This window comes from Nicotiana attenuata, unplaced genomic scaffold (assembly GCF_001879085.1).
Source record: "Nicotiana attenuata strain UT unplaced genomic scaffold, NIATTr2, whole genome shotgun sequence".
Taxonomy (NCBI): Eukaryota; Viridiplantae; Streptophyta; class Magnoliopsida; order Solanales; family Solanaceae; genus Nicotiana; species Nicotiana attenuata.
In genome coordinates this window covers 290,827-314,866 of record NW_017670798.1, presented here as the reverse complement: position 1 = coordinate 314,866, position 24,040 = coordinate 290,827, and the positions used below count along the sequence as shown (strand labels likewise).

The window sequence follows — 24,040 nt, the reverse complement described above, 5'->3', positions numbered from 1 at the left end:
CTACTTCATGACCGGCCATGGTGACAAGACCGAATGCATCAGTTCCTCGGGCTGGTGTATTATCACAGCATATCTTTGGCACTTGTCACATTTTCGTACGAACTCCTTCGCATCTTTTTCCATGTCAATCCAGTAATAGCCATCTCTGATCACCTTTTGAACCAATGATTCAGTGCCTGAATGATTTCCGTAGGTGCCCTCGTGAACTTCCCTCAAAACATACTTGGTATCCCCCGGTCCCAAACATATTGCTAGCGGGCCATCGAACATTCTTCTGAACAAGGTTCCGTCCTCGGATAAGCTGAATCGGGCTGACTTTGTGCGCAGGGCCCTCGATTTGGATACGAGGGAAGTTCCCGGTCTTTAAATATCTATGTATTTATTTCTCCAATCCCAGGTTAAGCTTGTGGAGTATATTTAGGCGTGACCTTCCTCTACTACCGACCTCATGAGTTGTACGACTGCCCCCGAGTTGAGCTCATCGTCTTCGACCGACGACCCTAAGTTTGCAAGGGCATCAGCCTCACTATTTTGATCTTGAGGCACGTGCTGCAAAGTCCACTCTTTGAACCGATATAATGTTACCTGTAACTTATTTAGGTACATTTGCATTCGTTCTTCTCTGACTTCGAACGTTCCATTAACTTGGTTCACGACAAGGAGGGAGTCACACTTAGCTTCAATCATCTACACCCTCAAGCTTTTGGCCAGTTCGAGACCTGCAATCATGGCTTCATATTCGGCCTTGTTGTTAGTCAATTTCACAGTTCTAATGGATTGTCTAACTATATTGCCTGTGGGTGGCTTCAGTACGATGCCAAGTCCGGACCCCTTTGCGTTCGAGGCATCGTCTGTAAAGAGGGTCCAAATTCCTTAAGATGTCCCCAAGTTTACCAACAACTCCCTTTCGAGTTCGGTATTAGGGATGGCGTAAAGTCGGCCATGAAATTACCAAAATTTGAGACTTAATGGCTGTTCGGGGTTGATATTCGATATTGTATCCGCTGATTTCTACGGCCCATTTGGCCAATCGTTCTAAGAGTTCGAGTTTTTGCATTATATTTCGTAATGGGTAGGTTGTCACAAGACATATAGGATGGCACTAAAAATATGGTTTCAGTTTCCTAGAGGCACTTAGTAAAGCGAGTGCCAATTTTTCTAGGTGAGCATATCTAGTTTCTGCCTCACCTAAGGTCCTGCTAACACAATAAATTGGAAATTGCATACCTTGTTCTTCCTGAACTAGGACTCCACTTATCGCTATTTCCGACACTGCCAAATACAAGTATAGTCGTTCGTCTGCCCTCATTGTGTGAAGAAGTGGCGGGCTCGATAGATATCGCTTAAGTTCTTCCAAGGCCCCTTGGCATTTCAAGGTCTATGTGAAGTTGTTTGTCTTCTACAGTAACGAGAAAAATTGATGGCTCTTATCGAATGACCTCGAGATGAATGCGCCAGGTTAGCCTTTGTACGACCTTCACATTGTCCACTACCTTGATATCCTCGATAGCTTTGATCTTGTCGGGGTTGATCTCGATTCCTCATTTGGACACCATGAACCCGAGAAATTTACCTGATCCAACTCTGAACGCACATTTTTCTAGATTCAACTTTATGTTGTACTTCTTCAATATACTGAAGGTTTCCTGCAAATTCTTTAGATGGTCCTCTGCTCGCAGGGACTTAACTAACATATTGTCAATGTAAACTTCCATGGTTTTCCCTATTTGTTCGTTGAATATTCGGTTTACTAGGCGTTGGTAAGTGGCGCTTGTTGATACCCAATTTTTCCATATGTATTTTCATACTCAAAAATACTTTCAAAATAGCATGTGTATGCATATATAAGCATGCTCACGAGTTTTGGTACTTTTCCCAAATTCTAAGATTTTTAAAATTAATTTAGTGTCTATTTTAACGATGCAAATCCAATAATTGCTCCCAGGATTATCATTTTGGGAATAATTTATTTATATTCTCATATTTACACCAAAGTATAATTAAGGTGATTTTCTTGCATATTTTTTATAAATTTATTTGATAGTTTTTTAAGTTAAATGGCATAAAATTGCAATTATAGCCTATTTTACGATTAATAAGCATTTTACGATTATAAAATTATTCCCAGTATTTTTAGATTACTTTATATATATTATTAATTAGTTCAATGTTTTTAATTTATTTTTTAAAAATCAGTTTAATTATTTTATAAAAATTAAAAGGGGAGAAATTGATTTTTTAATACATAGCCATTTCCAGTTGCAATTGTAGCCTCAATTGACCCCTATTCCACCTAAATTAAACGACCCAATTTCATTTTTTAACCCGACCCCTTGACCCAATTTATAAACCCGTCCGGTTTTCTTTAAATCGTGGTCGTTGATCATTTTGATCAACGGCCATAACTCATTCTTTCCTTTTTTAATCTCCTAACCCCCTAACCCTAATTCATTTACCCAAAGACATCCGCCCTCGTCTCCTAAATCCTCTCTAGCCCTCTCCGAAACCCTAACCCTATTCCACCAATCCCCGTCTCATTCCCACCGGAATCCATGGCAATACTAGCCATGGGTGGCCTGTGCTCGCTCTCCCTCACCACTAACTTAAGCTATTCGAAGATTGGAGGCCTGACTTCCATTGTCTCCTTTAGATCTGCCTCAGATCTACAAGATCCATGGCCTCTCCGGCCATTTTTCGGCATGTCCAAAGCAATATGAGTCTCTCCGACTCAGGATACGACTTTCCTCAAGACCTTCTCATTCTAGGGTCTTCTCTGCCATTTTAAGCCTTCTAAGGTTCTATGCTCGTTCATTTCTTTTAGATCTGTGACATGCTTGGTCCTTACTTGACGTTTTAAGGGTTTTCCCCAAATTTTCTCTCCCAAAACCGTTCAAATCCAATTTTTTAGGGTTTCTGGAAAAAGTTTCTATAAAATATTTTCTAACTCTTTTGCTCTCTCTTATGTGTGTTTATACTCGCTTGTTTATTTCTTATTATGCTCAAGTTTGTTTTCTTATTTCGATTTTGCAAGATCTTTTTGCTGTTCCTTGTTCACATGTTAACTAGGTTGTTTGTCCTTTACTCTTTGCTATGTGTTCGTGCTCTTTGATTTTGTTTCACTTTACTGAGTTTTGTTGGTATTCCTGCTAAGTATTGCTCTTACCTGCTTTGTTTAAACTTCTGAGATCTGTTTTCAATTCCAAGATTTTCTCAAGCATGCCTTTGAATCAGTGTGTTTGCTATCGCGTATGTTTGCCTCTCTCAATGATTTCTCACCTCTGATTCTATTTGAAACCCTAAAATTTGGGAGTTTCTCTTTGGGTAGATGGCACTAGGTTTCACTTTGGAACCCTAGGTTTCCAGACTCACGGTGAGCCTGTAATCGAACTCAAATCCTACTTGCCTGTGGTTCTGAAACTTTCATTGTTAGACTCTTCTTTTTTTTGAACTGTATGCTTTTTATATGAGAAAAACTTCCCTTCCAAAAGATTTCACCAAGGATTGATTTTCAAATCCCTTTATTCATGCTAGTGATTCACCACTGATTTCTTTCGATTGAACCCTTTTTTTTTCTTTACCCTACTGGCTGTTTGTTTTTGATCCTTTTGGGTAAAAATCCTAGGCTTGCGATGTTTTCCTTAAAATACTTGGTCTTGTGTATTTCTTCTGGGATTCTGTACCAACGTTTGAATTATTCTTTCCTTAATTACCTGAGGGTCTTTGTGATTACAATAGGATCCGGGATCCTTTTGACTAATTTTCAAACTGATACCTTATTTTTACTTTATAAAGAACACTACTATTCCATCTTTCCTTAATTACCAACTATGCATTTGACCCTATTTGTGCACTACATGGTTTCCTTACCTTAATCGAGCCTTAGTAAACAAATTTCTTCTCCTTATTTCACCTCAATTAGCCGTTTGACCTAGACCTCCTAATTAAAGGAGTCTAGTTGTCTTAATTGATACTAATTAATTGGTTTCTATGTTTGTGCACTCTTTGCATGCCTTACTTGTTTTCAAAAAACTATATAAGGACCTAGTCCTCCCTCTTTCTATAAAAAGGGAATTCTCTCATAATCAGAAACACACGAAAATACACCACTCACACACTGAACTCACTCTTCGGGTTATACTGTTTTTTTCTAATCCTGCTTTACTTGAGATCTTTTAGAACTGCTGTTCGCAATTCGGCTTTTTCAAGGCTACTTTTGCTTACTTATTTTCTTTGAAACCGGTATGTCCTTTGTTTAAATATTCTGCTTCACCCCCTATGTGTTTACTTTACAGCTTCAGGCTTCTTGTTTACTTTATTGCTTACATGCTGTAATTGGTGCTTCATATCTCTTTTCTTGCTTCTGTTTCTGTCATGGATCCCTATCCCTGTTCCCTTCTATGTGCTGAGTTAAGGTCTTGGCCTGACAGTATCCTAATTACTGCCCAGGCCATGACTTGATCCACAATGGATTCTAACTCTCAATGTTTGGCTAGCAAGCTGGTCAGGGGTGTGCCAGCATCCCAATTGGTGGGCATGACCACCAGCCTGCCGTGTCTCTCCCTGATTCCCTTCCCCCTATGCACTTACACTTACTCTTAGATTCTAAGTTCTGCCCCTCTCTTATGAGCCTTGCTTTGGGACCCTGAGTTCCCTCTGAACTTGGACATCTGAGAGCTGGCCTTTCCACACCGCACTATGCTCTTGATTCTGAAATGTTTTTGGGGTGTAAGCACTGCCCGGAGTCCCTTTGAGACTCTTGGGAACTTTGACACACTCCAAATATGAGAAAGTCTTTTGGAAGTCTGATCCTGGAAGTTGGTTTATCTCCTATTGTTGGACTTTGAGTCTGAATTAGGCTGATTAGATGTAGCTGTAACCGCTGCTATAATTTTTTTTACTTTCTTTTTGATCCATTCGGTCTGTAATAACTTTGTAATAACAATTAGGGATGGATAGTGAAAAGGGATGGGGGAATGAATGCATGTAATGGGTAGAAAGCATGCCTATAGGATCTTTTATAATTCTGCATCTTCTGCGCTTAGAAAGCATGCCTATAGGATCTTCTATAATTTCTGCATTTCTGCATGTAGAAAACCTGCCTATAGGTCATTCACAATTTCTGCACTTCTGCATTTAGAAAACATGCCTATAAGTTTTTCTACGCTTCTGCACTTCTGCATTTTCGCATTTTAGAGATCATGCCAATAGGTTCTGCATATAAAATCATGCCTTAAGTTTTTCTGCATATACACACCATTAGGCAAACAATCTTAGGCTTAATAAAAACCAACTCATTCTAGACATCATGTCTATAGGACTCTTGCATTTATATAACTGTTTTAAAACTAATGACACTTAGAGATCATGCCTATAGGAGCAAACCAACTGAATCTGAATCGTCCATCTCGCTAGTAAGTCTAGAATCAGCGGTAAAGTCATTTTAACATCTGCAGAACTTTTGTTTGTTTCTAAAATCAATAATCCTCCTTAAAATCAGTACGCCTTCTGCATTGTTAGATATCCTGATCACAGATCTCACCTAGGCAAGCCAATAGGTAATTGATTAACTGTATCAGTTCTGATAACTACATCTAGTCAAGGCTAATTCGGACTCCTCATCTGAGAAATATGTGATGAATCAGCCTATCCTACGCCTTAATTTAATTAAAGACCTAACCAGTATCTGAAGTCATGCTATGTATTTGCATTTAAGTGAGGAGGCCTGTCTAAGCCCTAATTGCTGTTTGTCTCCCCCTATTTGACTATATGTTTTGATTGTCGCCTAGATTTTTATCCTTTCTTGAACTTCTGAAAAGCCCCAATTCCTTCCCTTTAGGACTAGTAGTTCCAATGCCTCCGGAACTGATAGGATCGGGACGGGTAATAGCATGCAATAAGTAACGATACTATTCCGCGCTTCAATACTTTAACGGGGTGGAAAGGGTAGACATGGAGATGATGATCACGCGATAACACCATGCGTACGATTGGCTACCAGTGTTTTGTGGATGATCCATGTGTTTTACAAACCTAGGACCCCCTTCCTTTATGTAATTATTTTAGATTGACAATTTTCAGTTATTTAAAATTCTGCATTTTGTTTCAGTCATTAAAATTTCCCCTTTAATTTTTGCATTGTCCTCTTCTTCTAAATAAAATTTTCTGCTCACCCACTTCTGTATCTGATTGTTTATATTCATTATTTGGTCCCTTTTTTTTGCACTTAGACATTCTTTCAAATAACTAGGAAATCACCTATTCAAAATTTCAGCATGCTTAGTAACCATTATACATATCTACTCGAGGTCCTTATGTGAAATTGTCTTGTATGCTTACTTGCTTTAAAGTGACAATTGTAGCATGGCCGGGAACCACACTAGTGGATCTTGAGGGGTGTCTAACACCTTCCCCTCGAGATAATTTCTAGCCCTTACCCAAACTCTGGTTTTCCAACTCAAACCTTCTTAGTGTCCTAATGCACTTAATCATTAGGTGGCGACTCTTCAAACTCCAAAACCCAATTCCCAAAAGGGAAAGTAGTTGTCCGCCCAAATGTCGTAAACCCGATTTCGCCTTTTATAAGGGAAAAGGGGGGCATAGACAGAATGGCGACTCCACTGAGGATTCATTCTTTAGGCTTTTACCATTTCATGTTATTTGTGACTTTATTGCTTCTTTATTGCTTTTATTTAATGTCTTTATTTCTCTTCTACTTCGAAACTGACTTGGCTCTTTGTTTTCTTTTCTTTAATGCTTTTACTGCTTTCCTTTAATACTTTTGTAATTACGAGCAATTATTGTAATCATTACTTTATGAACGTGCAAATACATGACAACTTGTTTCATTCTTGTAATTGCATCTTCAACATCATATTCCACTCGTGCCAAACAAATACCATAGCAACGCTTATAATGAGTGGCTGCGCCCTTCCGATATTATCACCCCCTAATTTGGCAAAGGCGTATTTGTGGTAAAACCAGTCGATCAGCGGTGCAGTCGACGGTTCCGTGCCTTTCCCTCTTGAGTTGTCCGCTCAAGGGTACCGGTCTAATACCCCATAGAAACCTTATTCTGTTTAAACTGTGCATGCATCACTGTCAAACCTAGCCGAGTCAGTTATGTTGTCCACATAATGACTCTTTAAGATAGCCTTGTCCAAAGTCCACTGGGTTTCCTTGGAACCCAAACGGACACTACCACGTCTGTGCATTTATTTGGAGAGCTAAATGCCATTTATGCTAATTATTGGTTTAAATAAGTCGAATCCGGCGGGGTAAGGGTCTAACACTTTGTTTTGCAGAAAATGAGGCACGAAGTCCCAGATTCGACATGGTAACCATCATTCACCCAAGGTTGCTAAGCTGGTGGGAAGACCTTCACTCCAGCGATCAGAATCTCGTCCGCAAATATTTGGGAAATTTGCCTTCTCTTTTGGAAATCCAACCCGACAACAAAATCATAGAGGCTGCAACTTTATTTTGGGATAGCGACAGATCTGTGTTTCGCTTCGGGGACCTTGAAATGTCACCTTTGCTTGAGGAAATAGGAGGGTTAGCTGATATTCCTTGGGAGACTCCGGGTTTGCTTATGCCAGAAAATCGCAAGGGCAGGGGTTTCTTCAAGATGATGGGACTAAAGAAAAACTCATACTTGACCTGTTTGAAGGACTCCTACATTCCTTTCGACTATCTGTACGAGAGGTACGGCCATAGCAAGTCCTACCGCAGTTACCCAGATGAATTTGCCCTCACCTCATTGGGGCATATCCACAGAAGGGTCTTCGTCTTCATGTTCTGCTTTTTGGGGATGATAGTATTTCCTATAAAGAAGGCTAGGATCCATACTAGACTAGCCATGGTCACCAAGACTCTAATGGAAGGGATTGGCGGGCAGCCTTTTGGCATAGTACCTATAATTGTTGCTGAGATATACCGAGCCCTGGAAAACTATCAACGAGGGGCCAATCACTTTGAGGGTTGTAATTTACTACTCCAACTTTGGCTCATGGAGCACCTCCAAAAGGGTGAATATCGGCTGTCACACCTCCTTTTTACACACCCGAAAGGGGTATACGGGAATTTTTCCAATTTAAGTAACATTATTCGAAATGGGATTATTTATTCATTTTTTGTTCAGAGTCGCCACTTGGGATGGTTTGTTTTCTGGTGTCCCAAGTCACCGATTTATTTTAATTCCCAAATCGAGGAAAATTCGACTTTCCTTGTGAAGTCTGCGAACCAGAAATTCTGAATAAGGAATTCTGTTAACCCGAGGGAACGTGTTAGGCACCCCCGGATTTCGTGGTTCTAGCACGGTCGCTTAAACTATTACAATTGGCCTATTATCCGATTTTAATACATGTTTTAACATATGTGCATTTTAAACTTTAAAACCGCTTTGAATTATTTTAAGGAAGATTTCAACATCGTCTAAAACATGTCTTTGGATCGCGCCACATGAAATGCACCCGCAATCGGAAACACATTTTATTCGACGTTGTTAAGATTTGGATTTGGGTCACATGAAATGCACACCCGAGTTTAAGGAAGTTAATTTAAATAGCGCGTCTAAAGCAACTACGCACTTTCAAGTCTGCGAGGGCCATGGAAAGTTTAGCTAAATGGCATGCCTCGATTTCTAAGGATTAAAATTAATTAAGCGAGGGCCATGCATTTTGAGATTTTATTTGGCATGGCGCACCTCGATTCCAATTCCAAAGGGTTTCCAAATCTAATTTTGAGGGCCATAAGATTATGGAATATCATTAGTCAAATGTGGTAAATTGATAAGAGTCTAAAAATACTACAATATCTTTACTACTAATATCCATTTCGAGACAGAATCGAAGAGTGAATCCATCAATATAGAAACAGAGCCTTTTAATTCTCTTTCAGTAAGAAAGGATTAGTTGTAGGATAGGAAAAGGACAACACGATATTATGACTCCTAATGATACAGATCGAGAAGTTATATATTAATCAACACACGGAAATCAAACGTCAATTCAACAAAAACCAGTATTAGAGTAAAAGATGTGAAACACAGCTAAACTAAACCAAAGTTGATGAAAGCTCAAACAATGCATTTAACAGTAAAACTCCACCTCTAGATATCATGAGCAGCAGAAATATACACACACAAAAGATCATTCGAACAACATATAAGAAACAAAATGAAATAGAACGAAGAGAGGAAAAAATTGACCTCTATTATCTCAGAAAATTCGGCTGCGCTACATGGCCGGGAAACAGTTACTTCAATCACAGACCAGCAATAACCTCGAATGGAAAACACGACCCAGGAAACAGAAAACTCGCTGGTTGTAATCGCTGACTAGAGGCGACGACCAAAAATTAAAACGGGAACAGAGACGAAGATTTGAGCCGACCTTGAACGTCTACCTCAAACCGTTTCCGACATCTCAGCTCCACATAAACCTCCAATCGAGCTTCAAATGGAATCTGTGAGTTTGAAACTGTTATGGTGTGCGTTCGCCGGTTTCAACGGTGGTCGTTTGTGTGTTGTGTGTTGTTCACAGCGTGAGAGTGGTGGAGGGGTCAGCAGCTGCGGCTGGTTTAGGTGATGGAGCGGCTGTGGGCGTTGGAGTTTCAGGGGGTCGGGGTCTCTTTGTTGTGAATTGATGAAGAAGATGAAATCAGGGGTCAATTCCCTTTGTGTTAGGGCGGATTCGAGGGTCTTTCATTTTTTTTTGGTTTTCTTTTGATTTTTTTAGAAGGCAAACGACTGATCTTCGAGTCTCTTTTTTTTTTGTGTTTTTTAGCTCATGAAGGTGACGAACAGTAGCGATTCTGATTTTTTTTTTTGAAGACGGCTGATCCCATATTTAGGGGTGTTTTTGGTGTTGAGGGTGTAGGTTTATATTTTAGGTGTAGCTACTATTATACAGGGGTAGGGATTAGGTTAGGAGTATGGACCTAGGGATTATGGGCTAGGAAATTGGGCCAAAGACTAAAAAAAAACATGGACTACAAGATTTATAAAGACGGGATAAACCAACCTAAAACTAATTCCTCCTTCTAAAATTACGTACAATTATAATATAAAAATATAAAACTAATTTTAATTAATTGAACTAAACTATAAAACATAAAACTATTTTTTGTGTTTTCAAGATTATATAAAAATAAAGATAAGGTACTATTTTTGTATATTTTTTATTTAAATTCACGAAAGATACGTAAACTAAATTTTTTTTTTAAATTTCTTTTTTTGCGACGAAATAAAGTAAAAGAGTCAAAATTAGCTGAAATGGCGATATTAAACCTAAACTAAATATTTTACGCTAACAATATGTAAAATCTTGGGGAGGGTCAATAACCACATGTCTACAGCTGCCCCTCTTTGATTGGAAACGCGAAGAGTTTTCAGACAAAGAATGACTAGACATGTTTTTGACCCGACCCTTATTTAGGAAAACCGAAAGCTAAAAGAAAGGAGAATGTGACCGAGCTCTGGTATCTAAGCTGCCTACATATCGTTGGCTATAAAGGAATTAGGCCACGTGTAGTTCAGAAATGAATGAGGTGATGGAGTCTGTGAAGAGGATGAGAGAGTCGGGTGAGGTTCCGTCCGAGGCTCCGGTCCGCGGTCCCTTTATTACATCAAAATCACTAATGAAAAAGACTAACTAAGCCTATCAGCTACGAGTTACAAGATTCCTATCTATGAGTCCTCTGAAGCTTGATCTTGGGTCTTGGTTGGTTCTTCATGCGGACCTGATCTGAATCTTGATGCTTGTTAGTTGCAGGTGTTGGTTCAATCTTCTTCAGCTTTTCAAACCAAGACGGGACATGCAGAGCCTGTGAACTCAGCCCTGTCTTGAGCAACTCACATCTTCCATTAACTTCTGTATTTGGATTCACTTTTTTTTCTTTTCTTCTTTTTCTTTATTCTGGATTGAGACTCATTCTTTTGGTCATCTCGAATCCTGTGCCTTGAGGTAAAACCTGTTCAGACACCAAAACAAACAAACGAACGAAATTTTCTGCCCCAGTTTTCACTAGGAAAATTTCGTGAGTTATTTGCAACAAAATCTAATTTTTTTTTTAAAGCAAATAAAATAAGGATTGTATCTATCTAGAAGGGAAAAGATCAGGGGATGGAGCCCTATATCTAAAATGTCAACTCAGGGATTGGAGCCCTAATGTTGGCGAAAAGGCGACTAGGGAATGGAGGCCCTATGTCTAAAAAGCTCAATTCAGGGATTGGAACCCTAATGTTGGCAAAAAGGCGACTAGGGAATGGAGGCCCTATGTCTAAAAAGCTCAACTCAGGGATTGGAGCCCTAATGTTGGCAAAAAAGGCGACTACTAAATTGTGTACTTATGCTAAAATGAACCAAGTAAGGAGTTTTTTTTCCTCGTTTTTTTACTTTTAGTAAAAAACAACAGTTTTTTTTTGAGTAAAATCAGTCTTTTAAACAAATTTCTCAAACGCGTTTTTTTTTCAATCGAGACATCCTTTTTTTTTTCAAATTATCCTAGGAGAGAATTCGTCAGACTAGGTTTTCTATCTTAGAAGAAAGATTCATCAGACTAAGATTTCTATCCTAGGAGAAAATTCATCAGACTAGGTTCTCTTTTTTGATTATCTTAGGAGAAAGATTCATCAGACTAAGATCTCTATCGTAGGAGAAAGTTCATCAGACTTGGTCTTCTATCTTAGGAGAAAAATTCATCAGACTAAGATTTTGATCCTAGGAGAAAGTTCATCAGACTAGGTCTTCTATCTTAGGAGAAAAATTCATCAGACTAAGATTTTGATCCTAGGAGAAAGTTCATCAGACTAGGTCTCTTTATGGTATCTTAGGAGAAAGATTCATCGGACTAAGATTTCTATCCTAGGAGAAAGTTCATCAGACTAGGTCTTCTATCTTAGGAGAAATATTCATCAGACTAAGATTCTAATTCATCAGACTAGGTCTTCTATCTTAGGAGAAAGATTCATCAGACTAAGATTTTGATCCTAGGAGAAAATTCATCAGACTAGGTCTCTTTTTTTTTCTTTGGTTATCTTAGGAGAAAGATTCATCGGACTAAGATTTTGATCTTAGGAGAAAGTTCATCAGACTAGGTCTTCTATCTTAGGAGAAATATTCATCAGACTAAGATTTTGATCCTAGGAGAAAATTCATCGACTAGGTCTTATATCCGAGGAGAAATATTCATTAGACTAAGATTTTGATCCTAGGAGAAAATTCATCAGACTAGGTCCATTTTTGTTATCTTAGGAGAAAGATTCATCAGACTAAGATTTCTATCCTAGGAGAAAGTTCATCAGACTAGGTTTTCTATCTTAGGAGAAAAATTCATCAGACTAAGATTTTTACTGGGAGGAAAATCCATCAGACTAGGATTTTTATCCTAGGAGGAAAAATGTGAAGATCAATGGAAAGATTTTATGCACAATGGCAAGCTAAATAAAGACAAAGATTTGAAAAACTTCCCTTTGTTGACTCTTCTCTTCTTTTCTTTTTCTTCTCTTTTTTCCTTTTTCTTTTTTTTTCTTCTTTTTTTCCTCTCTTTTTTTTTAATCATTTTCCTTGCACTGCTTTGTACCTGTTTCACACAAAGAAAAATTTGTCAGTTTTGAAAACGGTGGTCGGTTTGTGGCCTTGAGTCTTGGACAGCTTGGCTTCTGCTCAATCAGCTTGAGTCGGTTTCAAGAGACTTTGCTCTGCATCAACCCTAAATTATTCACACTCAGTACCATTTGTATTTGTGGGTCAATCAACCTTATCCAAACTGGAGATCTTTGCTCAGGTGACCTTTTTTGATATCTTGAATGACTTCCTGCTTTTGAGCAATTTATCTATCAGAGAGAATCACCAGTTATCTTTCTTGCGCCAAGTAAGCTGACAAGAGTCTTTTTAGGGAAGCCTTTGCACGAATCCTCAAGGCATGTTGATAGTAACAACTGAGTGCTGGCCAAATTTACTTTATGCAACCGAAAAGCTGGTAGCAGATTTCGAAATCTTTTCTTGCTTGTTTTGAGAAAGACTAACTCAATGTGAAGGACACAATGATGCAAAGAAACAAGTATTAACATGAAATGTCCCTGTCGGATGGACAGAAGGAAGAGCTTTTTTTTTCCTTTTTTTTTCTTTTTCTATTTTTTCTCAATAACTAGCTTTAATGGTCATGACATGCATTTTGGACTCAACGGCCTCATCTATCAAACTGATCCAATCTTCCATTTTGCCATTCTTATGACCTTTGAAGTCGGGCTTGTTCGTGCCAATCCTTCACATCATCTTCACGACTCACTTTCGACTAGTGGTGCCCCAAGGGGTCTTCACCAGCAAGTCTCTCTCATTTGTTTATCTCTGCTTACCGTCATCTTACAGTGCCCGTGAGGGTTTTCACTAATAAGACTCTCTCATTTTTCTTTTTCTTTTTCTTTCCCTCTTTTGTGAGCAACTCGACGGTGTTCTACGTCGTCTGATAACTGTTGCTCATTGCATGCTTCTCTTGGCATTCTTGAAGGCTGATCAGGAGGTCTTTATTTGGAAGGTTTTTGGACAGAGGTGGAAAGAAGGGTTGGCATGAAGGCTCAAAGTAGACACAAAATTAGGGGTTGTAGACTTACAACTCTTGGAATCGACTCTTTAAAAAGTGAAATAAAATCTCTGCCCCAGTTTCAGCTATTGGGGATTTTTTTTTTGGGATTTTTTTATTTGGTTGGATTCTTATTTGGTTGGATCGAACCGTGAGGCTGCCTACGTATCCTTTTTTAAGGAATCAGGTCTAACAAAGTTCAAACATCTGACCTAACTAATTTCATCTTTTTTTTCTCTTTTTTTCTTTTTTTTTTCTATCTTTTTTTTGTTTCTTTTTGTTTTCAAAACCAGTTGCCCCGGCTTCTTTTCTTTTAAGGGCATGGACCTTTGACAATTCTTTTCTTCTTCATTTTTTTTTCACTTGAACTTTCTAAGAATTGACCCAGTTTGTACTCTTGGGACATGGACTTTTTTTTTCTTTTTTTTTTTTGACTCTTGACTCTAAACTTGATTCCAAAAGAAGGTGGTGAAAGAAAATAACGCAGGCTCAAAGGGGTGACAAAGGGTATAAAGTGTTTGGATAGTAGAAAAAGGGCCTCCCAGCCTCGAGAACGCCAAACATAGTATCCTTTTGCAATCACGGCATTGATGAACATGCCTGTCTTCTTGGTGTTTCGTGGTCACAGGACACTTTCCATCCCTTATTGTCAAACTTTCCAACAAACTTCAACTGATTAAACATCCTCAAGCCCGATCTTCACAATGATTTGAAGGTGAACACTCGACCTTAATTCCCAATTATTTCAACTCTTTATTCCTCCTCAAAAGTGTTTTTTTTCAATTATCCAATTCCAGATTAAATCAGTTTCTAAGATCTGGCCAAAATTTCCGCATGCATGTCATGTTATTAGAACTAGCGAGAAAAGAACAAAGAACAGAATGACACAAAAGGACAAACTGTATTTTATTGAGTAAAGGATGAAAGGGCTTGGCGACAAGACAAACAACCTAATATCCGAGTTACAAACCTAAAATAACCCGGATAATGAAAATAGCAACAAAACAGATAGACATGACTCATACAAACAGAATAGAAGGATAGAAGGGTTTGACTCAATAAGAGAAATAAAATCTGGATCACAACTCTGAAATAACCCAGATAATAGAAAAAACATCAAAACAAGCTACCAAGATTCCTTCCTAGTGAGGAGAGAATGACTTTCAATTGCTAAACTTGACATTTAGCCACAAAATTGCTCATTAGAATCACCATGGCCTTCTCCAATTTCAGTCGGCAAGTTCCCGAGAGGATTCTCATACTCCATGTCACAAGGCATCAACACCACAAAGTGTGCATCATCATGTGCAGGTAAAGGATTCTGCGTGATATTCTGGGTGTCACTGTCTTGGATCACAATCAGGTTTTCCTGGATCATCCTTTCTATTTCTCTTTTTAAATCCCGACAGCTTTCAACATTGTGCCCCTGGGCATTGGAAAGGTATTCACACCTTTTAGAAGGGTCAAAGCTTCTCGCACGTGGGTCCACATGATTTGGAGGAATAGGTGCAATCATGTCATAATGCTTTAACTTCTCAAATAAGCTTGCATAGGACTCTCCTATTGGTGTAAAATTATCTTTCAACCTTTGTTCCCCTTTATACCTCTGGCTTGGATGTGGGTTATAGGGCACCTGAAAATTTTGTGGAGGCTGGTGGAGATTTTGCGGTGCTGGTGCTCGCCTTCTGGGGTGTTTTGGTGGCTGGCCAACATACTGAGGTGGAGCAACAGAGTATTGTGTGTTCTGAAGTGGATAGTAATGCTCAGGGGAGTCATGGAAAACCTGATGAGGCTGCGCACACCTTCGAGGTGTTCTCCTGGGACCTCTTCTCGACCCTGTTGTCATCATGATTTCTTCATCCTTCTCATTTATGTCACTAAAATTATCAGATTCAACCTGGACAGCCTGAGTTGCGGCTTTAAGAACTGCTTGACTTATAATTTTGCCTGTCTTAAGACCATTCTCTACCATTTCTCCCATTTTGATTGCTTCCGAGAAGGATTTGCCAACTGCGGACATCATGTTTTGAAAGTAATCTGGCACTTGCGCTTGAAGGAAGACAGTGATTAGCTTGTGGTCATCCATGGGTGGCTTAACCCTAGCTGCTTGCTCTCTCCATTTAATGGCATATTCCCTGAAACTTTCACTTGGTTTCTTCTTCAGGTTTGAAAGGGAATTGCGGTCTGGGGCAATGTCGATGTTATATTGGAACTGTTTGACAAAGGCCTGTGCCATGTCATCCCAGACATACCAGCGAGATGTGTCTTGATCCAAAAACCATTCGGATGCTACTCCCGTAAGGTTTTCCCCGAAATAAGCTATCAACAATTCTTCATTTCTTCCCGCACCTCTTAGCAGATTGCAATACCTTTTTAGGTGGGATATGGGGTCTCCATGTCCATCATACTTTTCAAATTCGGGGATCTTGAAACCAGGTGGCAAGAGGACATCGGGGAACATACATAGATCCTTGAAGGCAATACTCTTCTGACCTGTCAGCCCTTGCATGTTTTTCAACTGTTGTTCTAGGCTTTTCACTCTTTGGGTCATTTCTTCCTGTGCCATCTTTCGGGCAGGCTTCTCAATATTTGCAGGAAGATCAAACAAGTACGAGTTGTACTCAGGAGAGTGGTACTGCTCTTGCTGTGTAGCAAATTGTGACTCATGACATGGCTGACCTTGGCCATTGGCCCATGCTTGACACATTTTGGCCATTTGCTGTTTCAGTATTCTATTTTCCTCAAACCACATTAGACTCTTGCTGAACCCTCTGACCCGGAGCCTCTTGAGCATTTGTAACAGCTTCGATGTCAGTTGTCATTGACATTTTTTCCTTGGATCTAGTGTTGTCCGCTTACCACAAACCGACCACCTCAACTTACTTCACAATTCAAAACAAAACATGTTAGAATGGACTCAGTCAGTCCTTATTATTATCAACATCATTTTTTTTCTTCTTTTTTTTTTCATTTTTTTTCATTTTTTTCTCATTTTCCTTTTCAATGGTTGATCGAACCTGATGTGGGTTGCCTACGTATCACGTGGGAACATGAATCAGATCTTGCGTAGTTCGGGAAGACTAGGAATAAAGTAAATTAACTAACTCTTTTTTTATTTCTGAAAGAAAGACTAATAAAGAAGAAAGAAAATATTTTTGGATTTCTACTTTTTTTTTGAATTTCGAAGAAAAAAAATCTAAAGAAGAAAGAAAATATTTTTTGATTTTTGGACTTTTATTTTGAATTTATGAAAGAAATGCTTCTAAAGAGAAAAGAAATTATTTTTGAATCTTGAATTTTTTTCAATTTGTGAAAGAAGAATGAAAATATTTTTGGATTTTGAGAAGAAATTAAAAGAAAATATTTTTGTATTTTTAAAAATAAGGGTCTAAAAGAAAGACTTTCTAAAGAAGCAAATAATGAAAAATATTTTTGGATTTTTTGAAAATGGTGGGCCGGAACCGATGAGGTTTGCCTACGTATCTCACATCCGGTGAGAATCAGACCCGCGTAGTTCGCCCATTTTGACGGAACAAGAAAAACATGACTTATTTTGAAATGACTTTTCTTTTTCTTTTTTTCTTGTTTTTTTTTTTTTTGAATTTCGGGAGAATTTCAAAATTTTCTAAATACCTACCTCTCACTTTTTTTTTGATTTTCTTTTTTTTTATTTTCTTTCCCTATTCTAGAAGCCAGTCAACATGCAAGCCTGAACAGACAGATACGCAAGTAGCACGTAAGATGCATCAGGATGGTCTTTTAATTTGGGTACACCTGTCCTAGACGGACCCAACCCCTGTGTTGAGTTCCCAAAGTCAAATGCACATGATGCAAACAAGCGTTCCTACTAGGGATCCGGCATGAGGCTTTGTTATACTAGGTTTAAAACCTGGGTTTATTGTTCTAGACCTAGCTTACCCGAGCGGACAACTCGAGCCGGGGGGGGTGGGGGGGGGGCAGCGTACTGGAAATGCAGAAGCTCCACCGGCTTTGTAACTTGTCCAAACCTCGTTCTAAAATGGGATAAGACTCTAGACAGAAGAGAAGTCACACGAAGTGCATCCTTCTCCTTGATTTAGAAGACTCGCAGAGAGGAAGGGTTTCGTAGCAGTTTATATACAGTTCACACAATATCAAAGCGGTAAAAGCATTGAGCACATTAGGCTTAAAAATGTAGGAAAATCAGATAATAAATAAAGCCAATCATAACAGCTATTCTAAGCTCAAATTCTTAAGCCCTGAATCGAAGTTCTGGGTTTGGATCCCCAGCGGAGTCGCCAGAGCTGTCACACCTCCTTTTTACACACCCGAAAGGGGTATAAGGGAGTTTTTCCAATTTAAGTGACATTATTCGAAATGGGATTATTTATTCATTTTTTGTTCAGAGTCGCCACTTGGGATGGTTTGTTTTCTGGTGTCCCAAGTCACCAATTTATTTTAAATCCCAAATCGAGGAAAATTCGACTTTCCTTGTGAAGTCTACGAACCAGAAATTCTGAATAAGGAATTCTGTTAACCCGAGGGAAGGTGTTAGGCACCCCCGGATTCCGTGGTTCTAGCACGGTCGCTTAAACTATTACAATTGGCCTATTATCCGATTTTAATACATGTTTTAACATATGTGCATTTTAAACTTTAAAATCGCTTTGAATTATTTTAAGGAAGATTTCAACGTCGTCTAAAACATGTCTTTGGATCGCGCCACATGAAATGCACCCGCAATCCGAAGCATATTTTATTCGACGTTGTTAAGATTTGGATTTGGATCACATGAAATGCACACCCGAGTTTAAGGAAGTTAATTTAAATAGCGCGTCTAAAGCAACTACGCACTTTCAAGTCTGCGAGGGCCATGGAAAGTTTAGCTAAATGGAACGCCTCGATTTCTAAGGATTAAAATTAATTAAGCGAGCGCCATGCATTTTGGGATTTTATTTGGCATGGCGCACCTCGATTCCAATTCCAAAGGGTTTCCAAATCTAATTTTGAGGGCCATAAGATTATGGAATATCATTAGTCAAATGTGGTAAATTGATAAGAGTCTAAAAATACTACAATATCTTTACTACTAATATCCATTTCGAGACAGAATCGATGAGTGAATCCATCAATATAGAAACAGAGCCTTTTAATTCTCTTTCAGTAAGAAAGGATTAGTTGTAGGATAGGAAAAGGACAACACGATATTATGACTCCTAATGATACAGATCGAGAAGTTATATATTAATCAACACACGGAAATCAAACATCAATTCAACAAAAACCAGTATTAGAGTAAAAGATGTGAAACACAACTAAACTAAACCAAAGTTGATGAAAGCTCAAACAATGCATTTAACAGTAAAACTCCACCTCTAGATATCATGAGCAGCAGAAATATACACACACAAAAGATCATTCGAACAACACATAAGAAAAAAAATGAAATAGAACGAAGAGAGGAAAAAATTGACCTCTATTATCTCAGAAAATTCGGCTGCGCTCCATAGCCGGGAAACAACCTTCAACCACAGACTGGCAATAACCTCGAATGGAAAACACGACCCAGGAAACAGAAAACTTGCTGGTTGGAATCGCTGACTAGAGGCGACGACCAAAAATTAAAACGGGAACAGAGACGAAGATTTGAGCCGACCTTGAACGTCTACCTCAAACCGTTTCCGACATCTCAGCTCCACATAAACCTCCAATCAAGATTCAAATGGAATCTGTGAGTTTGAAACTGTTATGGTGTGCGTTCGTCGGTTTCAATGGTGGTCGTTTGTGTGTTGTATATTGTTCACAGCGTGAGAGTGGTGGAGGGGTCAGCAGCTGCGGCTGGTTTAGGTGATGGAGCGGCTGTGGGCGTTGGAGTTTCAGGGGGTCGGGGTCTCTTTGTTGTGAATTGATGAAGAAGATGAAATCAGGGGTCAATTCCCTTTGTGTTAGGGCAGATTCGAGGGTCTTTCATTTATTTTTTTGGTTTTCTTTTGATTTTTTAAGAAGGCAAACGACTGATCTTCGAGTCTCTTTTTTGTGTTTTTTAGCTCATGAAGGTGACGAACAGTAGCGATTCTGATTTTTTTTGTTGAAGACGGCTGATCCCATATGTAGGGGTGTTTTTGGTGTTGAGGGTGTAGGTTTATATTTTAGGTATAGCTACTATTATATAGGGGTAGGGATTAGGTTAGGAGTATGGGCCTAGGGATTATGGGCTAGGGAATTGGGCCAAAGACTAAAAAAAACATGGACTACAAGATTTATAAAGACGGGATAAACCAACCTAAAACTAATTCCTCCTTCTAAAATTATGTACAATTATAATATAAAAATATAAAGCTAATTTTAATTAATTGAACTAAACTATAAAACATAAAACTATTTTTTTGTGTTTTCAAGATTATATAAAAATAAAGATAAGGTACTATTTTTGTATATTTTTTATTTAAATTTACGAAATATACGTAAACTAAAATATTTTTTTTAATTTTTATTTTTTGCGACGAAATAAAGTAAAAGAGTCAAAATTAGCTGAAATGGCGATATTAAACCTAAACTAAATATTTTACGCTAAAAATATGTAAAATCTTGGGGAGGGTCAAAAATCACATGTCTACATCGGCAAGAGATTTTGCGCAGAGACTGGGATGATCATATCGCCTTCCATCAGCCAAGGCGAATGAACTTTATGCCTAACATGTTTGCTCAACCAGAAGATGCTAAAGGGTGGGTAGAGTTGTTTGAAAATCTGAAGGAAGACAAAGTGCAGTGGATGTTCGAATGGTTCCCTACTGAAGAGTTCATCGTCCGATCTCGGGACGCACCATTTCTTATACTCATTGGTCTGAGAGGAACTTATCCCTATGCCCCTCTCCGAGTCACGAGACAGGCAGGAAGACAGCAGGTTATACCAAAGGTCGAAAAGATGAGTCACTTTAGGGCCGGCTTCCAAGACGACGATAGCCCATACAAGTGTCAAGCTCAACACATGTGGCACTGCAAAATCATCCTGGGAAGGGATTCCATAGAACCAGACAGATACCATGCTGGTTATACTCCATACTATCCAAGTTGGTTGGAGGACGATCATAGTGGGTTAGGACAACCCGGGTCCGTTCGAGGTCATAGGGTCATCGACGAAAAGGCTGAAGTACAGGTTAAGTACAATCAATTGCGCAAGAGGATTCGGGAATGCGAAAGTGAGCACCAGGAAATTCAAGAAGCCCATCAAAAGCTGATTGAAGAATGGAAAGATATGGCTGTCAGCGCCAACAAGCGACTAGGGTATTTGGAGCGGGGTTTAGTAGAGTTGGAAAGGAAGTTCATCCAGAGGATCGAAAACTGCCAGAACGTTGAGGGAAACGAAGGAGGACACTTGGCTAGAGCCTATTTGCTGCTAGGACTGCGTGAGATGGTGAAGCTGTTCGATGGAGCTAAAGATGCCGAGTCTGGGGAAGGTCCTTCTGAGACCAAGTAGTTAGGGGTCTTTTCTTTAAAATGTAATAAGGACAATGGCCATTAGTGACATTTTACTTTCTGTAATTTTAGTGTCATTTTGGGATTCGTCTTATTTCTATCAATAAAATTAGGCATTTAGCATTATAAGTTCTCCAAATTAACTTGTCGCTAGGCCTACCTCGGGCACAACGAGGCTCCCAAACTAGGCCACAATTTATATTCTTGCACTATGTGTTTAAATATTGCAATGTTTTCTCCTCGTGATCCTCACTAACTTGTTACCTTTTTTGTTTTTACTTTTTGTTTTATTCCCCTTCCCCAATGGTTAGTTCGTGCATTCTGGCATCGTCATCCTACTCCACAAGATCCAAGGGCCCTCCACCCCCTCCTCCTCCGAGTCCTATCAGAAACAAGAACAAGGGGAAAATGGAAGATTTGAGCAACAGAAAGGAGAACTTAGTTGAAAGGGTAGAGGTTCCTCAGGGTATTCAGGTTTCCAAGGAAAGTGCCTCCCAGCTTGAACAGAAGATATTGAAGTTTCAGGAAGAACTGGACCAAGTTCGGAACTTGGCAAACTTGTCATTTTCTCTTACTACCCCGGATGTCAACTTTCCCAATGCTCAAAATCCTACACCTCCACAAAGCATCCCGAAACCGCAAAATCAACCCGCTCCCCATCACCACTGCAACACATGCCACACTTCGAACCACACCCCACTGCTCATCCCTGAACCGCTAAACACCACAAATGATCATCTCCACAACACTCCCATCTATGTGGAAACCATACCACACTATACTCAACCAATCTCAAGCACACCAGAGTCTGATGACAAAGAATCTCTTATCAGGAACCTGGCCACAGAACTCAAGAAGCTGACTAGCCGAGTCCAGGGTGTTGAAGGAAACAAAGGTATCGAAGGGCTGAATTATGAGGACCTTTGCATTCAGCCAGATGTCGAACTACCCTAGGGGTATAAACCTCCCAAGTTCGAGATATTTGATGGCACAGGGGATCCCGGAGTCCATTTGAGGACATACTGCGACAAGTTGGTCGGAGTCGGAAGAGATGAAAAGATTCGCATGAAACTCTTTATGAGAAGTCTGAAAGGAGATGCTCTATCTTGGTACATTAGCCAAGACCCCAAGAAATGGACAAGCTAGGTAGGTATGGCGTCCGATTTCATGGACAGGTTCAGATTCAATACGGAGAATGCGCTAGATGTATTCTATATCCAGAATTTGAAGAAGAAACCTACAGAGACATTCCGCGAGTATGCTACTCGTTGGAGGTCAGAGGTTGCTAAGGTCAGGCCGGCCTTAGAAGAAGAACAAATGAATAGGTTTTTCGTCTGAGCTTAGGACCCACAATATTATGAGAGGTTGATGCTGATTGAGGGTCAGAAATTTTCCGACATCATCAAGCTAGGGGAGAGGATCGAGGAAGGTATTAAAAGTGGTATGGTCACCAACTTTGAAGCATTGCAGGCCACCAACAAGGTTCTACAGTCTGGTGGCACATCCAAGAAAAAGGATGTGAGTGCCGTGATGGTTGCACAGAGAACAAAATCCCCAATAAAGTACCAAACCTATCCATTACTGCCACTCACATATCAACCTACTCCAAACTACCAAGCACCCCCGCCCTCTTACCAAGCTCCACCACCTACTTACCAATCATCTCCACCCCCCACATATCAACCTACCTCACCAAGATATTCCCAACCCGCACCCGTCTATCAAGCCTATAATGCTCAGCCCTCTCACTATCAATCACCTCCCACCCGCCAAAACTTCCCTAGACCCCGACCAAACTTCGACCGCAGACCTCCCAAACAATACACCGCCATCACTGAACCGATCGACCAGCTATATGAAAGGCTCAAAGCTGCTGGTTACATCACCCCTATCCCTGCCATAACTCCAGAAAATCCTTCCCAATGGATCAACCCAAACAAAACCTATGCATACCATTCCGGCATGAAGGGGCATACCATTGATGAGTGCCGCTCTCTGAAGGATAAAATACAAGCTTTAATTGACAACAAGGTCATCGTGGCAAAGGAGCCTGCTCCTAATGTTCGCAACAACCCTCTGCCTGACCACAAGGGTGGAGGCATTCACATGATCGAGATAGAAGATGATTGGGACCCCAAAGGGTCGATTGTATTGATTACGGAGGGTGACGATCCAAAGAAACCAACAGTCACTCTTAATCCGATTGTTGTCCAGATCCAGCCTTCTGGGGATGCTGAAGTAAATATGTTCATACCGCTTGAGCTTGAAACATCGTCTTCTACAAAGACGCCAGGACCATTTGAGGTTGAGTTTGGATCCCCGAAAGCACCTGTGCCATTTGAAGTTGCTGTGTTACCTCCCAAAACAAGGGTACCCATTCCTGTAGCAATGTCAGCCATAGCACCATTCCATACGAAGGCCATTCCTTGGATTACACCGCCAAGGAGAGAAGGAAAGGGAAAACCAAATCTGGAGAAGCAATTGCAGCACAGGGTATGACCAGAACCGGCAGGGTTTATACTCCAGAACATCTAGCTGAGTCCAGTAGGCAAGCCTCCGGACGACCAACCGTCACTAAAACTGGGCCTGATGACCTCTGGAGGAAGATACAAGCAAAGGAGTACTCAGTCATCGATCAGCTGAACAAGACGCCAGCCCAGATCTCCATCTTAGCTCTGCTACAAAGCTCTGACACACATAAGAATGCCTTATTGAAAGTGCTGAGCAAGGCATATGTGCCCAGCAACATAACTGGAGGAGAAATGGCAAACATGGTAGGGCAAGTATTGGAGAGCCACAAAATCACCTTCCACGAGGATGAGCTGCCACCGGAAGGGCTAAGCCACAACAAGGCATTGCACATCACTGTGCAATGCGAGGATTATTTCATCACCAGAATTCTAGTTGACGGAGGGTCCAGCCTCAATATTTGTCCATTGGTAACTCTCAGAACATTGGGAAAGAGCCTGCATGAGATCAAGGATGGAGCCATCAATGTCAAAGCTTT

The 24,040-nt window shown here is 39.9% G+C and overlaps 1 protein-coding gene across 1 annotated transcript; it reads right to left on the bottom strand.

The window, feature by feature from the left end:
* On the bottom strand, nucleotides 1–15,559 carry LOC109243413. The gene is made up of 2 exons (XM_019410343.1): nucleotides 15,183–15,559; nucleotides 1–274 (listed from the first exon to the last, which is right to left on the bottom strand). The coding sequence occupies exons 1-2, from the start codon at nucleotides 15,557–15,559 to the stop codon at nucleotides 1–3; spliced, it is 651 nt and encodes a 216-aa protein (XP_019265888.1).
* Between the last annotated feature and the right edge of the window lie 8,481 nt (nucleotides 15,560–24,040).

What these genes read in the sequence shown, in the direction of transcription:
- LOC109243413 (XM_019410343.1), bottom strand. Translation starts at nt 15,559, where the DNA reads ATGGGAGAAATGGTAGAGAATGGTCTTAAGACAGGCAAAATTATAAGT. An exon ending in AACCCACATCCAAGCCAGAG is followed by an intron (nt 275 to 15,182) that starts GTATAAAGGGGA and finishes AACCTTGTTCAG; the next exon opens with AAGAATGTTCGATGGCCCGC.